A 16,850-nucleotide genomic window follows, 5' to 3' on the forward strand; every position below is an offset into this window, starting at 1 on the left:
ACTCGCCACCACGCCCAGCTATTTTTTGTATTTTTGGTAGAGACGGGGTTTCACCATGTTGGTCAGGCTGATCTCAAACTCCTGACCTCATGATCCGCCCGCCTCAGCCTCCCAAAGTGCTGGGATTACAGGTGTGAGCCCCCGTGCCTGGCCACGGCTGGTCTCTTTGATACCAGTGTCCACATAGTTAATTACTAGATCATCAGTGATTTATTTGTTTGGATTCTATATATGAAACCTGTGTTACTTTGACATGCTGGAGTCCATTGCTGTGGGCATTGTTGTGGTCTGTAGCCTATTTCTCCCCCTTGCATTTCTTTTTTTTTTTTTTTGAGACAGAGTCTTGCTCTGTCACCCAGGCTGGAGTACAGTGCTGTGATCTCGGCTCTCTGTAACCTCCGCCTCCCGGATTCAAGCGATTCTCCTGCCTCAGCCTCCCAGGAAGCTGGGATTACGGGTGTGCACCACAACGCCCAGCTAATTTTTGTATTTTTAGTAGAGACGGGGTTTCACCATGTTGGCCAGGCTGGTCTCAAACTCCTGACCTCAAGAGATCTGCCCCCTTCGGCCTCCCAAAGTGCTGGGATTACAGGCATGAGCTACGGCCCCCAACCACCCCCTCAGATTTCTTAGAGCTATTTGTTTGAACCTCATGAGCCCTGAGCTTTGAGTCAGAAAATACTATGTCTGGACTTAGTAAAGGACCTTAGAATTTTTAGCTCTCCACCTTTTCCCTAAATGTCTCAAAAATTCATTTTATTTTATGCAAAAAAAAAATTTTTTTCTAGGAAAATTCTTAGGCATAGTCTGTTAGCTGCTCTTTTTTCTCTACCCCTAAATCCTTGAAGCCACAGAATTTCTTCAGCTCAGGCATTACATTTGATTCATGAAATATATATATATGTATTCTTTTTTTTTTGAGTCAGGGTCCTGCTCTGTCACCCAAGCTGGAGTGCTGTGGCACCATCTTGGCTCACTGCAACCTCTGCCTCCCAGGCCCAAGCGTCCTCCCACCTCAGCCTGCAGAGTAGCTGGGACTACAGGCATACAGTACCATGTAATTTTTATATTTTTTGTAAAGACAGGGTTTCACCATGTTGCCCAGACTGGTGTTGAACTCCTGAGCTCAAGTGATCCACCTGCCTCGGCCTCTAAAAACGCTGGGATTATAGACCTGAGCCACGGCGCCTGGCATGAAAACATATTATGTGGGCAGTCAGTCTTTCACAGCACTCCCCATACAATATGACCTTTGTTTTAAAATAGAACATTGCTACTTCCTATAATCTGGGGAACCCCTAAATCTGACTTGGGAAAGAGCTACAAATCTGCCCAGGGCACTGTGCTCCTAATCTGTCGTGGGTAGTTCCTGCAATAGGTGTGCTTCCTGGGGCTGGCAGGGGCTGGGCATGCTGAGTGGAGGGCTCAGGGAGGCAGGGATTTCCTGTTTATGTGGACTGGTCATGTGGACACAAATGTTCAGAGTTTGGATGTGAGCATTACCTACCTTCTCTTGCTTCATTCTTAGATCAACAAGTTGGAGAAAGCTGTCGCCGCAGCACACACCTTCTTCGTGGGCAATCCTGAGCACATGGAAATGCGGCAGAACCTAGACTATTACCAAACCATGTCTGGAGTGAAGGAGGCCGACTTCAAGGATCTTGAGACTCAACCCCATATGGTGAAAAAACTTTATCCCTTTCTTTCTCTCTTTCTCTTTAAATTTATTTTAGAGACAGAGTCTTGCTCTGTCACCCAGGCTGGAGTGCAGTGGCTTGATCATAGCTCACTGTAACCTCAAATTCCTGGACTCAAGAGACCCTCTAGTCTCGGCCTCCAGAGTAGTTGGGACTACAGGCATGCATTTTTTTGTTTTTTTTAAATGACATTACTAAGGTTGTTTTCTAATTACATTACAGAAGTAATAAATGTTCATTGTATAACATTGTAGAAATGTAGGTAAGTATAAAACAAAAAGTAATTTGTAATACCGCCACCTTAAGAAAACTAGTTTATATTTTGCCCTATTTGTTAAGTCTTCCGTATATAATTTTTTTCATCTAATTTGGTGTTATATTGTTTATGCATTTTTTATCATCTTTTTAATTTTTTTTGAGGCAGGATCTCACTTTGTTGTCCAGGCTACAGTGCAATGGTGTGATCATGGCTCACTGCAGCCTTGACCTCCTGGGCTCAAGTGATCCTCCTGCCTCAGCCCCACAAATAGCTGGGACTAGAGGCGTGCACTACCACACCCAGCTATTGTTTTTAGTTTTTGTAGAGACAGGGTCTCACTGTGTCGCCCAGGCTGATTTCAAACTCCTGGCCTCGAGCGATCCTACTGCCTTGGCCTCCCAAAGTGCTGGGATTACAGGTGTGAGCCACCATGGCCAGCCCCATCATCATTTTTTAACTAACGTTATTATCATGAGTCTTTTCTCATGTCTTCAGTTTTATTTGAAAACATAATTGTTTATGGCTTCAAGATAGTCCATCTTATGCAGAGACTATATTAATTCACTAGTCACATTTTTTTGGTCATGTATGTTTTTGATTTTCACTACAATAAATGTTACAGTATCCCTCAATGTTCTTATTCTATTTGTTTAGCAGGAAAAGTCTGTTCCAAAGGAGAGACTGTCTGTGATGATATAGCATTTTATAGAGCACTTACGGTTCCTTACATTTTAATTATGAAACAGGAATGTTAGAAACAATATAAGAACGACTTTTAGGCCAGGCGCAGTGGCTAACACCTGTAATCCCAGCACTTTGGGAGGCCAAGGTGGGTGGATCACTTGAGGTCAGGAGTTTGAGACCAGCCTGGCCAATATGGTGAAACCCCATCTCTACTAAAAATACAAAAATTAGCCAGGCATGGTGGCAGACACCTGTAATCCCAGCTGCTTGACGCGGAGGCAGGAGAATAGCTTGAACCCGGAAGGCGGAGGTTGCAGTGAGCCAAGATTGTACCACTGCACTCCAGCCTGGGTGACAGAGCAAGAGTCAAAAAAAAAAAAAAATGACTTTTAAAAGTAAGTTGTGGCCAGGTGCAGTGGGTCACACCTGTCATCCCAGCACTTTGGAAGGCCAAGGCGGGCGGATCACAAGGTCAGGAGATCGAGACCATCCTGCCCAACATGGTGAATCCCTGTCTCTACTAAAAATACAAAAATCAGCTGAGCGTGATGGTGTGTGCCTGTATTCCCAGCTACTCAGGAGCCTGAGGCAGGAGAATCACTTGAACCCGGGAGGCAGAGGTTGCAGTGAGCCGAGACTGCGCCACTGCACTCCAGCCTGGGTGACAGAGCGAGACTCCATCACAAAAAAAAAAAAAAAAAAAGTAAGTTGTGTCGGCCGGGCGTGGTGGCTCACGCCTGTAATCCCAGCACTTTGGGAGGCCGAGGTGAGTGGATCACTTGAGGCCAGAAGTTCAAGACCAGCCTGGCCAACATGGTGAAATCCTGTCTCTACTAAAAATACAAAAATTAACCAGGTGTGGTGGTGTATGCCCATAATCCCAGCTTCTCAGGAGGCTGAGGCGCCAGAATCACTGGAACCCAGGAGGTGGAGGTTGCAGTGAGCCGAGATCACGCCACTGCCCTCCAGCCTGGGCTGTCTGTCTCAAAAAAAAAAAGACTCTGTCTCAAAACAAAACAAAACAAAAAGTAAGTTGTGTTTATTTGAAAACCGTTAGCCCTACAAAAAAGTGGAAGAAGCTGGGCCGGGCACGGTGGCTCATGCCTGTAATCCCAGCACTTTGGGAGGCCAAGGCAGGCAGATCACCTGAGGTCAAGAGTTCGAGACCAGCCAGACCAACATGACAAAACCCCATCTCTACTAAAAACACAAAATTAGCCAGGCATGGTGGTGCACACCTGTAATCCCAGCTACTCTGGAGGCTGAGGCAGGAGAATTGCTTGAACCCTGGAGGCGGAGGTTGCGATGAGCCAAGATCGCACCATTGCACTCCAACCTGGGCAACAAGAGTAAAATGCCGACTCAAAAAAAAAAAAAAAAGTCCAAGAATCTGTCACTAATTGGGGGAGGGGGGGAAGAAAAGTACAAGAAAATCATAATGAACTCCCAGATATCTTTCATTCAGATTAAGAGTTAAATGTTTTTTGGCCAGGCACAGTGGCTCACACCTATAATCCCAGCACTTTAGGAGGCCGAGGTGGGAGGATTGCTTGAGATTAGGAGTTCGAGACCAGCCTGGCCAACATGGTGAAACCCCATCTTTACTAAAATACAAAAATTAGCTGGGCACGGTGTAATCCCAGCTACGAGGGAGGCTGAGGCAAGAGAATCGCTTGAACCCAGGAGGTAGAGGTTGCAGTGAGCTGAGATGGTGCCACTGCCCTCCAGCCTGGGCAACAGAGTGAGACTGTGTCTCAAAAAAAGAAAAAAAGAGCTAAATGTTTTTAAATTTCCAGAGCTAAATGTTTTGTAAAGACCATTTACAAAAGGCCTTCATTTTATAGTGGTACCCAGGTCACCCCTTGCCATCCATAACCTGAGGAACAGGAAAATTAGGACCCCTGTGAAGGTGGCTGAGAGCAAAGAGAGAGGGTTCCTTCTCTGTGGCCTGCATGTGAGTGCTCCTTCTTCCCAGTAGCAAGAATTTCGACTGGGAGTGCGACTCTACTCAGAGGAACAGCCACAGGAAGCTGTGCCCCACCTAGAGGCGGCGCTGCAAGAATACTTTGTGGCCTATGAGGAGTGCCGTGCCCTCTGCGAGGGGCCCTATGACTACGATGGCTACAACTACCTTGAGTACAACGCTGACCTCTTCCAGGCCATCACAGGTGCGTGCAGTTCAGAGCCAGACCTTCAGCCAGGCCTCCCGGAACTCTAAGGTCACCATCTGATAATACAATTGGGGAATCTTCACCCTCATTCCTCAATTTATTAAATCTGAGAAGCTTATGAAAAATTGCTTCCATTTGAATTTGTTCATCTTAACCAGAATTTGAGTCCTAAAGAGTGACCTCATAGTTATTCCTTCTCTTTGATTCCTTTCAGATCATTATATCCAGGTCCTCAGCTGTAAGCAGAACTGCGTCACCGAGCTTGCTTCCCACCCAAGTCGAGAGAAGCCCTTTGAAGACTTCCTCCCATCGCATTATAATTATCTGCAGTTTGCCTACTATAACAGTAAGGCCTGCTTTCCTTCCTCTTTCTCTGCTGGCTAACTAAGAAGCTAAAGGCAAGGTGGGCAGGGATTACAGCCACTTACTTCCTCAAGGTGTTTGGCTTCTTTCAGTAGCTATGGGAGGCACCATGCCAAGTGATCCCTGGGTAGTTTGTTATAAACAACTGGCCTAGGAAGCCAATACCAGCAACCCAAAAAGCTGGGGGAGGGAGACTTAGGACCTCATCTCTTGTCCCTTCTATAACTTGTAATCTATTTTTGCTTTTGAATTAAAGTTAATAGCAAAATAAGGATATGCCACTGTTTAAACTAGCTCAGAAGACATTTGCCAGCCCTCTCCCTGGTATAGCACTGATGCTTTTGTGGGGCTGCCAGTTAATACCCAGAAAACCAACTCTTTGCAGAGTTCCTACTGTGTGCTAATCATTACAAACATATTGATGAGTGTACAATATTTACAGTTGAATTGAGGTGACTAACAAATATCAACAAGAACTATTTTGCCAAAGAGACAATCTTCTATTGTAATCTTCCCTGTCTTCTGAAAATCTATAGAAAAAAGAAAGTAGGAAGACAGGGAAATTGATCTAATGATTGAGTGTATTGAGGCAAAATATTAAGGGGTATTGGAATTATTTGTAAATCTTAAAAGATGTGGGCATGCAGAGAATTCTGATTCTTTTCTGTTTCATTGTTAGGCAGCCCTGAGGACATTGACCACCTCACCTTAAAATTAATCACACATTCTATGTGTATTCCATAACTCCTGACCCTGAAATCAGGCCGTCATGTTAAGCAGCCGGCACCACCTTGTCATGCTGCCATTGCCTCAAGCTTTGTGGAGACTGAACACTAAGTGGTCCCTGGTGCCAGGATTTGATCCTTTCCTTTTGACTCTTTCCTCTCAGCCATTCTTCTTTCCACTTTGCAGTTGGGAATTATACACAGGCTGTTGAATGTGCCAAGACCTATCTTCTCTTCTTCCCCAATGACGAGGTGATGAACCAAAATTTGGCCTATTATGCAGCTATGCTTGGAGAAGAACATACTAGATCCATAGGCCCCCGTGAGGTGAGAGATTTCCTTCTGTTATGACAGCTGCCAGCTGAACTCAGACCTGAGGGTGGAAGAGTAGGGTAGCAGAGGGGAGTCAGCGCTGCACGTGCAGGGCAGGGGCCAGGTGTCAGCGTCGGGGCCAGATGTGAGTTCACTCACTCAGCTTGTTATTCAGAGGAGAAGGGAGCACAGGGAGGGAGTGTAGGGAGTACACAGGAGCCTCAGTTAGCATTATCTGGGCCCAGAAGTCTATTCTCTGAGTCCCGCAGAACTGCGCGGTGTGCATATTCTTTCCCCTCTTGGTACCCCTAACTTGGACACTCGGTATTATTTGGCCAAGATCTATCATTTTTCACTTAATACTGGGTTTTTTTTTTTCTGCTCACCTGTTTTCTGTCTCCATTTTCTTTCCCATCTCTTCTTCTTCCTGCCATTGTTTGTTCTCTCCCATCTTTCTGCATTTTCCCTGTCTCTCTCCAAAACCAGGAGAAATATCTGTATAACACAAAGACTGCTGCGCTGAAGGGAGACACCCAGGCTCTTCCTTCCGAGCTCTGGAGTCTGAGAGCCTCCGGTAGAAACAGCCTCTTGCTGCCCCTTCCGTGTGGGTTGTCATTGTAGTTGTCCTCTTTAGCCGCTAGATGGTGACCATCTGGCTTTAAGATGGCACTTCCAGTCTCTTTTGTCTTGCTTGGTTAATACCTTTTCCCTGCCTTCCTTATGGCCATTAAGGGGAGTCTGAGGGGAGTGGGGAAATAAACCCACGTGGCCAATCTAGCATTTTTAACTAGAAGTCCCCTTTTGGAAAGAAGGTAACTAACATTTGTTTAGCCCCTGTCCAGGCGAAGCTCTGTGCAAGGTGGGCTCTATCCATCATCTCATTTAATCATCACAGCCGCCCTGCAAGGTCGGCACTCTTCTTCCCACTTTAGGGATGAGAACTGTTAGCATCTGAGAGATGAAGTAACTTGTGCAGTGGCTTGTGGCCAGTCAATGGTGACCGGAATCTGTTCGCTGCTTGGCCCCAGTGCAGGCACAGCTCCAGACACATGGCTGACACTCAGTAAATCAGCATCGAATGAATAAAGGATGGAAGTGGGGTTTGCTTCGTAGCAGCCTTATAGGGTCATTGGAGAGGGTTAAATGAGATAACATAGCACTTGGTGACAGAAGCCAGTAATGTAAACTCCTGAGGAGAAAACGTCTCTCTTCCTCTTAGGTAAATATAGTAGATGACATAGGATTCATTGACTCCTTTAATTCCTCCTTGAACTGCCTCATGTTTTATTTCAACTGATGATGTCTTCTTTTTCTCTTCCTCCTCCTGCTGCTTGGAGATTAGCAGGGCACCTAGGGAAAGATGTGACCCCGGAAGGTACTCAGTTTCCCTGCCCTGGGTAAGCCTTGCCCGGGAGTCCATGTGGGAAGGCCAGAGTGCCAGGCCCTCCCACTGCAGCTGCTCATCCTCAGGGAGGGGCGTAGTCTGGTTAGGGTCTGAGAGGAGGCAGGTGGCAGAGCAGAAAGCACATGGGCTTTAGGACTGTAAAGACCTGGCTTTGTCTGTCCAAATGCATATTCTGCTATGAAAAAAAAAGAAAAAGATAACAGAAGACCTGGGTTTGACTGTAGGTCGCTGCTCTCCCGTGTCCTGTAGTGTCACCTTAGACAGTGGTACATCTCCTCTGTGCCTCAGATGCTTCCTCTGTAGAATGAGCATACTAGTATCAACCTCAGATGTGGCTATAAAGATCAAATGAATAACATGTCAGTTGCCTCATGCCTGATTCCTTTTCCTGGTTTGTGGACTCCTATAGAAATCAAGAAGGAATTCTCCTTCTTTGAAGAATATTTCCACTTTTGAGAATCATCAGATTATCTGTCCTAGAGACTAATGGGGGTTGGGATGGGGGAGGAGCAGGGCTTTTTCTCTTAAGGAAAGCCTGGTTATTCCAGTACCTCAGAGGTACTGTTGCTTGTGCCAGGCAGAGGAACCCTTGGACACAGAAATTAGACTTTTGTCTCAAACTGGGGAACAGACAGAAAGCATTGGTAGGGAGAGGAGGCCTCAGGTCACATGGGAGCATCAGTGTGGGGTGCCACGGAGGGGAACTCCCAGAGGTTAAAAGACAGGGCTGAGTTCTGGGGGATTTGTTTGCCTTTGTACCCTCAGAGTGCCAAGGAGTACCGACAGCGAAGCCTACTGGAAAAAGAACTGCTTTTCTTCGCTTATGATGTTTTCGGAATTCCCTTTGTGGATCCGGTGAGCTAGGGTACAGGAGCCAGAAGGGAGCGGGGAAAGAGTGAGCGGGGGAGATGAATGGGGAGGAGGGGAACACTGCAATTCTGAGAGAAAACTTGCTGGAGGCTGAGCCTAGCCTGGGATCTGTGCAAGGCAGGGATAAGAGACAGATGAAAGGGGAACACTGGGCAGCTAGAAGGGACTTAGATGTGGAAACCTCCCATTTTGTCTCCTGAAAGGAAGAGGGTGATAAGCTGGATTACTCCTGTGGGCCTTATTTTATGCATTGAGACACCTGGAAGATTAAGTAGATCATCTTACCTTTTTCATTTCTTCCTGACCTACTTAGGATTCATGGACTCCAGAAGAAGTGATTCCCAAGAGATTGCAAGAGAAACAGAAGTGAGGACCTTGAAGAAACTGCATGGTTGGATCAGTCTGATGAAGCACTTGAGGCTTCCTGAGCCCAGGCAGATGTGAACTCCTGGCAAGGGGTGGGCAGGTCCAGTTTGGGAAGTCGGGGTGGAGCCCAGGGCTGGCCCTGGAATGCAGTCCTCAGAGCGGCTGTGCTCATAGGTCAGAACGGGAAACAGCCGTACGCATCTCCCAGGAGATTGGGAACCTTATGAAGGAAATCGAGACCCTTGTGGAAGAGAAGACCAAGGAGTCACTGGATGTGAGCAGACTGACCCGGGAAGGTGAGAGGACAGAGATAGGGGCATGTCTGGCTGTTGTCAGGGAGCCAGGCAGGTCACCCCACATTTGCCAGGCAGCGCCCCACCCCAGCATTGCAGAGCTCACCATGAGCCAGCCACCCTTAGGGTGCAAATTCAGTGGGCATCCTTCCTAACTCACCAGCGGGACTTTCAGCTGGAAAGAGCACTGAGAATCATCCTTTGGCTCAGAAATCAGACTCCAGGATGTAGTGGTGCACACCCGTAATCCCAGCTACTTGGCAGGCTGAGGCAGGAGGATCACTTGAGCCCAGGAGTTTGAATCCAGCCTGGGCAATATAGCAAGACCTCATCTTTAAAAAAAAGAGAGAAGAAAGAAATGAGACTCCTGTGTCACAGAAACACGAGTGACTAGTGTTGTCCACTTCCGTAGGTATTAACTCATCCTGTCTCCCCACTCCCAAACTGTTTTCTCCCAGTTTTCACCATTCGTCCCGTTACCGAGACTCAATGCCTTCAGGCCTCCTTTGGCTCCTCTTCCTCCTGTGCCCGTTTTATGCAAGCTGCTGGGAAGGCCTACTGATTGTGGCTCTGCTCTGCAGTGCTTCTCAGCTCTCTCCCCAGCCTTTTCCGTTTTTCATTGCCTCAGGCCTCCTTCAGGCCCTGGCACCTCCTATCTGCACCCACCCTCTCCTCGTCTGGCCTGTCCTTGCCCTTGCCCACACAAGGTAGCTAGGCCAGTCTTCCAGACACTGGCCTCTGACCCATCCTCCGTGCCTGCCCCTTAACCGAATGTTCTACTCTTGTCCTGTTTACACCTTCTCTTCACACAGGACTGCACTTTGTTCTGTGAGCCCGCCCACTGCCCACCAGTCTGTTTATGCCTGGCTCTCCTAGTACGCTTCCCACCATCCCTGCCCATGAGGGCATCTGAGATACACCCTGCAAAGCCTTTCTTTTTTTTTTTTTTTTTGGAGACGGAGTCTCACTCTGTCGCCCAGGCTGGAGTGCAGTGGTGCAATCTTGGCTCACTGCAACCTCCACATCCCGGGATCATCAAGCAATTCTCCTGCCTCAGCCTCCCAAGTAGCTGGGATTACAGGCATGTGGCACCATGCCTGGCTAATTTTGTTGTATTTTTAGTAGAGACAGGGTTTCACCATGTTGGCCAGGCTGGTCTCAAACTCTTGACCTTGTGATCCGCCCGCCCTGGCCTCCCAAAGTGCTGGGATTACAGGCATAAGCCACTGTGCCCTGCCGTAAAGCCTTTCTTAACCTCCCAGATGATTGGAGTCCCCTCCTTTCTTTTGAACTTCTTAGGGCATTTATGGTCTGTCTTGTGCTAGTTATTTACATAATTGTTAGAGAACAGGTACTGTCTTCTAGGATTCATCTCTCACCCTGTCTGGCACAGTTCCTGGTACACACTGAGGCCTCAGTTATCGAGTGGTGTTGAACTGAGTGTCTAGTATTAGTATGTCCCTAGCACAGAGAAACACCATGAGAACTGTAGGAAAGAAATGTTGACCTTTGCCCTGTAGTTGCTAAATTAACAGTGGTTAATTAAACACGATTAGCATATGAAATGAATTTGTCCAGCATTCCTTTGTTTTCAGACCACTTTTCACTTTGTTATTTCTCTTGATTCTTATAACTGAGAGGTGAGTCATGCAGATTGCAAGATCCTTATTTTAAATGAATAATGATGATGATATCATGGTAGCCAAACTTTTGAGGACTTACCATGTGCCAAATATTGTGCTAAGCTTTTAACTTGCCTTCCTTGTTCTTAACATTATACTGGCATCAAACATTTAAGGTAGATGCTGTTTGACAGATGAGAACATTTTAATTAATTAAAATTAACCTCAGGGAGGTTAAGTAACTTGCCAAGGTCACACAGCTAATCAATGGAGGATCTAGGAGTCAAAGTCAGTTCTTCCTCATTCCGGAGCTCATGTTTTAGGATTGTGTTCCTGATGTTTCCTCAACAGTGTGTCATGGCCCAAGAGCCAACAGTGTGTCATGGAGCTGGGACTGGGAATCTCATCTTTCAGCTCTATGTTCTGTCCTCTAGACTATTCTGCCTTTGAAAATGACCTAGTGGGAGATTCTGCTGGTGAAAAGGAAACAGCTGGAATTTCTATTTGTGACGAGGAGGCAATATCCAATGGAGAGTCTTTAGTCTAGCTGCTGCTAGATTTAGCTAGAGTTTTGTCATTGCTTTACAGGTGGCCCCCTGCTGTATGAAGGCATCAGTCTCACCATGAACTCCAAACTCCTGAATGGTTCCCAGCGGGTGGTGATGGATGGCGTAATCTCTGACCACGAGTGTCAGGAGCTGCAGAGACTGACCAACGTAAGGGAAGCCCAGTGACTGCACCTTCCCCCGAGGGTCCAGCATCCCCCAACCAAGTGCCCCTTGGGTGGTAGCCTTCGCCTTCCTCTTCCTGGCCACAGTTGGCCACCTCTTCTCAAGCCGTCAGCTGCCCTGGCTAACATCACCTTGTGTTTTGGGCCTTGTAGGTGGCAGCAACCTCAGGAGATGGCTACCGGGGTCAGACCTCCCCACATACTCCCAATGAAAAGTTCTATGGTGTCACTGTCTTCAAAGCCCTCAAGGTAAGATCAACACTGGGCATTCTAGAGTGTGGAGAAAGGGGTGGGGAAGGGGGAAGCTCAGGCTTTGAGGAAGAGTTGGGGCTGGTGGCAGGAAAGGTGAAGAGGGTCCCCCTGCCAACATTCCTGTTGCCAGGAAGCGAGGATGAGTTATGTTGAGTGAGGTTCACTTTTGAATCCTGTTAGACTGAGTGTAATCAGAACAAAGTGAGCAGGATAAGACTGTTCGCCAAAGCTATGAGAATGCTTTCTTTAGAAAGGCTGATTCCAGAGGGCTGTGCTTCTGTGCAGGATGCACAGCATGCTCATAAAGAGAGATAGGAAGGAGAGGAGGAAGAGGAATATGGTAGGGGTATTGGGCGTGGGCAGCAGAGGCTGCAGCTTCAGTGGGGATGTGGGGACGTGGGATGGGCCTGGTCCTCATTGTCTCTGGCGGCCTAAAGAGGGGCATTGTGTTAGTCCGTTTTCACGCTGCTGATAAAGACGTACCCGAGACTGGGCAATTTACAAAAGAAAGAGGTTTAATTGGACTTACAGTTCCATGTGGCTGGGGAAGCCTCACAATCATGGTGGAAGGCAAAGAGGAGCAAGTCACGTCTTACATGGATGGCAGCAGGCAAAGAGAGAACTTCTGCAGGGAAACTCCCATTTTTTTTAAAGCCATCAGATCTCGTGAGACTTATTCACTATTATGAGAACAGCACGGGAAAGATCCACCCCCATGATTCAGTCATCTCCCACCGGGTCCCTTCCACAACACATGGGAATTATGGGAACTACAAGATAAGATTTGGGTAGGGACACAGAGCCAAACTGTATCAGGCATTCAGGGCAGCTGACCACCTGTCTCTTTGGCAGCTGGGGCAAGAAGGCAAAGTTCCTCTGCAGAGTGCCCACCTGTACTACAACGTGACGGAGAAGGTGCGGCGCATCATGGAGTCCTACTTCCGCCTGGATACGCCCCTCTACTTTTCCTACTCTCATCTGGTGTGCCGCACTGCCATCGAAGGTGGGCCTCATCACCCCTGCAGCACCCCCCACGCGTGCTGCACCTCAGCTCTGTGCTGGATGCTGAAGACAGAGAGAGAATAGGATGCGGTCCCTTTTCTCCAGTTGGGGAACCCATGTAAACACATGGGTGGCATCCCAGTGTGATGCATGCCACATAGCATGGAGGAAGTTATAGTCAACCTACCTGGGGATCAAGAAGGCTTCCCAGAGGGAAACGGGGTGCAGCCAGAAAGGTGGCCACCCCTCACTCGTCACACAATGCACGTTCATGGGGAAGCTGGCACTAAACCATTCGTAGAGGACCTGCTTCCGGGTCGAGGTTTCATACATAGGTGAGCAGCTCCCTCGCTGCCATCTGTTGAAAGACAGCCCTCAACAGAAGGGTTTGTTAAAAGCAAAAATAATAACAACAACAACAAAAAGAAGGCTTCCCAGAGGAAGTGATGGCAGTTTTGCAGGATGAATACGATTATGGAGTACTCCAGGTGGTGGGACGGTGTTTGCACAGGAGTGGAGGCATTGTGCAGCCCGGTAGTCAGGGGAACTAAGAAAGGTGCCAAATCCTGGAGAGCTACATTCAAGGGAATTTTTATCCTTTAGCTCAACCATAGCTATGTGGCAGGTTCTCTTTTACTAATTGTTAAATACCAAATTGGTGAGAGAGCTGCGTGATCTACAAGTGAGAGTGGCCTGGAGGTTATTCCTCATTCCCTCGCCCACCCACATTCCCTTTTGCATGTCCGAGAAGGGGAGAGGTTCGGCCAGTGCTGCAAGGATCCCATGTGACCCAGAGCCGGCTCTGTCACACTGGAGCCTCCAGCAGGCCTCTGGCACTGACGGCCGTTGGTAGGTAGCACAGATCAGAGGGCTTTCCTCTGCCTCAGGATGTTTGGAATTCTGTCAGAATCTGGGCACACCCAAAGGGACCAGTCAGACACACAACTGGGTATGTCACAAGCCCCCGGTGGGAGAGCACAGGCACAGGCGCCAGGAGGCCAGGGAGGCCTCATCAAGTAGTGAAGGACATGGTGGGGCCTTGACTTTTAAAGGATTCATTTTGCTGCTGTGTGTGCGGAGAGATTTCAAACCAAAAAGGGAAGCTGGTCGGCAATGACCTCTGTGGACAAGGGCAAAGCCCTAAACTCAGGAAGTGGCAGTGGGAGGAGGGAGAAGCGAGGCCCCGGGAAGGTGCAGGAGGTGGATGGACAGGACCTGGTGACTGGCTGAACAAGTGGGAATGGAGAAGGAGGTGCCCACCACAACGTGACAGTGCCTACACAGAGAAGCCAAAGGTTTGCGTTGGGGAAAGACGTGGTCTGCCTGGCATTTGACAGTGATCCCGGTCTGTTCCCTTTCGTGACCTTCTCCCTGCATGGTTTCTCCACCCACCCCACCCCAGAGCCCCACTGAAGTTCGTGCTTTCCCTTTGCTAGCCAGCTCTTCTCTGCCCTGCTTCCTGCCACTCGGCCCCATCTCCTGCAGTCCTGATGGAGGACTGACCCACTCTGCCCTGCGTCCGTCCCACCTCCTGACCCCTCATTCTCACTTCCCTGGGCCTTTGTATTTTGTAAAGTCCAGCTACAAACCAGAGTTGTGCCATTCTGCCCAGGATCTGCCCTTGGTTGGAGCCCTTCATTCCTGCTTGCCACACCCTGCTCACTTCTGCCAAGAACTGTCCTAGGAAGCCTGCAGACTTGTCGTGACCCCTAGGCTTGTGGCTTAGCCAAAGACACCCCCCTAGTTCATTGGGCATTCCATAGACTCAAACACATTTTGGGAAACACCTCCCCTGCCAAGAAGAGAGCTATGCCGTCTCCCGAGGTGCTCCCTTGCTAACGTGTGACGTTGGCCCCAGAGGTCCAGGCAGAGAGGAAGGATGATAGTCATCCAGTCCACGTGGACAACTGCATCCTGAATGCCGAGACCCTCGTGTGTGTCAAAGAGCCCCCAGCCTACACCTTCCGGGATTACAGGTGAGTGCGGGGCAGGTGCAGGGTGAGGAGGTCTGTGCCCTCCTCAGAGGCCCCACAGTGCCCTGCACTCTACTACCCCAACCTAGCACACACACACTGGTTGGGGCTAGCTGTTCCCAGAGTCCAATCCTTTATCCCCCAAACCCGCTGGATAAGAAGATAGGCAAAGAGGGAATCATAGCGTGGTGTGACAAGAACAGTAGTGTGAGTGGGCACAGGGGACTCTAAGGCGAGGGTGCAGAGTGGAAAGGTGGAGTTTATGCGGCATCAGTGTAGGTTCTTAAAGGTTTCCCTCCCACACAAAGCCACCCTCCTGCTGCTGGTTGAGAGCACCTGGAGGTGAAGGCTCAGGGGAAAGGGAGGCAGGAAAGGGCCATGATGAGATGTCTCTGCCTTTCCCAGCGCCATCCTTTACCTAAATGGGGACTTCGATGGCGGAAACTTTTACTTCACTGAACTGGATGCCAAAACCGTGACAGTGAGTGCTCCCTTGTCCTTGTCCCTGGGAGATAAAAAGTCTCTTTTCTACAGCTGATGTTCCCAAAGTGCGGTGGACAAAAATACCCAACCAGGCTTCCCAGTGGGCAGTACCCTTCCCCCAACCAGAGGGGCTTTGAGACGTGTCCATCACTCCTCTAACCAGTCACCCTTTCTCTTTAGTTCTGGCCTTAGGGAAGCCAACCTGAAGAGCTGCCCTTGGTCGTGAGCCCTAACGAGCCCATGTCTCTTCTGAGAGTGGATTACAGTCTTTGTCCTGTGCAACCCCCCTCCTTTTCTGTCCCCCTTAGGCAGAGGTGCAGCCTCAGTGTGGAAGAGCCGTGGGATTCTCTTCAGGCACTGAAAACCCACATGGAGTGAAGGCTGTCACCAGGGGGCAGCGCTGTGCCATCGCCCTGTGGTTCACCCTGGACCCTCGACACAGCGAGCGGGTGAGAGCAGCTGGTGCTGTGGTGACCCGTTCCCAGAGCGCCCTTGGTTTGCCTTTCCCTTCCCCAATCGCATTGCCAGTGGCTGAGACACGAAAGGACCACTTGGGACACCAGCTCCAATGCCCTGTCATTATGGTCACATTGCCTTGTCCTCCCTGGGCCTGCTGTGAACGGGATCCAGGTGGGGAAAGAGGTCAAGACAAGGAGCGATGCTGAGTTCTTGGTTCCCTCCTTGGGCCCCACTTCAGCTGTCCTTGTTCAGAGAGTAGGACCTGCTGGGAAGGAGATGAGCCTGGGGCCATTAAGGAACCTTCCTTGTCCCCTGGGAAGTAGCAGCTGAGAGACAGTGAGTGTCTGGTCCGGAGGCCTCTCTGAATGGACAGGGGTTTGTCCTTGCAGGACAGGGTGCAGGCAGATGACCTGGTGAAGATGCTCTTCAGCCCAGAAGAGATGGACCTCTCCCAGGAGCAGCCCCTGGATGCCCAGCAGGGCCCCCCCGAACCTACACCACAGTCTCTCTCAGACAGTGAATCGAAGCCCAAGGATGAGCTATGACAGCGTCCAGGTCAGATGGATGGGTGACTAGACCCATGGAGAGGAACTTTCCTGCACTCTGAGCTGGCCAGCCCCTCAGGGCTGCAGAGCAGTGAGCCTACGTCTGCCACTCAGCCGAGGGGACCCTGCTCACAGCCTTCTACATGGTGCTGCTGCTCTTGGAGCGGACATGACCAGACACCGCACCCCCTGGATCTGGCTGAGGGCTCAGGACACAGGCCCAGCCACCCCCAGGGGCCTCCACAGGCCGCTGCATGACAGCGATACAGTATTTAAGTGTCTGTGTAGACAACCAAAGAATAAATGATTCATGGTTTTTTTTACTTGGTTTGTTCAGACAGTGGAAATTTGCCCATTCTGTCCCAGAGGTCTCACTTGATAAAAATTGCTCTAGGCAGGACCCAGTGGCAGGTGTGGGACGAGAAGGCCTGGCTTGGCACCTGGCTCGACCACTTGCTGTGCAGCCACAGGCCAGACACTTAACCTTCAGCACCTCGGGGTTGTCATCTGTATAATGGGGATCATAGTCCTCCCTCTGCTCACCTTCTGGGGCAGCTGTATGGCCCAGATGCAATGTCGGATGTGACAACACTTTTGTAAATGGTAAAGCTCTGGGTGAATGGTTGGGATTATTGTTAA

The 16,850-nt window shown here is 49.3% G+C and overlaps 1 protein-coding gene across 3 annotated transcripts in view; it reads left to right on the plus strand.

The window, feature by feature from the left end:
* P3H1 (prolyl 3-hydroxylase 1) overlaps positions 1–16,534 on the plus strand; it is a 19,761-nt gene extending 3,227 nt beyond the window's left edge. The window contains exons 2-15 of one of the 3 annotated variants that reach the window (XM_054492101.1): positions 1,529–1,681; positions 4,619–4,808; positions 5,026–5,157; positions 6,087–6,226; positions 8,382–8,471; positions 8,800–8,852; positions 9,027–9,148; positions 11,356–11,483; positions 11,651–11,746; positions 12,602–12,752; positions 14,610–14,727; positions 15,130–15,205; positions 15,516–15,656; positions 16,056–16,534. In XM_054492101.1, coding sequence (XP_054348076.1) covers positions 1,529–1,681; positions 4,619–4,808; positions 5,026–5,157; positions 6,087–6,226; positions 8,382–8,471; positions 8,800–8,852; positions 9,027–9,148; positions 11,356–11,483; positions 11,651–11,746; positions 12,602–12,752; positions 14,610–14,727; positions 15,130–15,205; positions 15,516–15,656; positions 16,056–16,211 — 1,746 coding nt within the window. In that variant the 3' untranslated portion in view covers positions 16,212–16,534. The other 2 variants (XR_008503215.2, XM_063657110.1) reach the window with 2 other exon arrangements.
* The last annotated feature ends 316 nt before the right edge of the window (positions 16,535–16,850 follow it).

The sequence above is a fragment of the Pongo pygmaeus genome, chromosome 1, assembly GCF_028885625.2.
Source record: "Pongo pygmaeus isolate AG05252 chromosome 1, NHGRI_mPonPyg2-v2.0_pri, whole genome shotgun sequence".
In the NCBI taxonomy this organism is placed as follows: domain Eukaryota; kingdom Metazoa; phylum Chordata; class Mammalia; order Primates; family Hominidae; genus Pongo; species Pongo pygmaeus.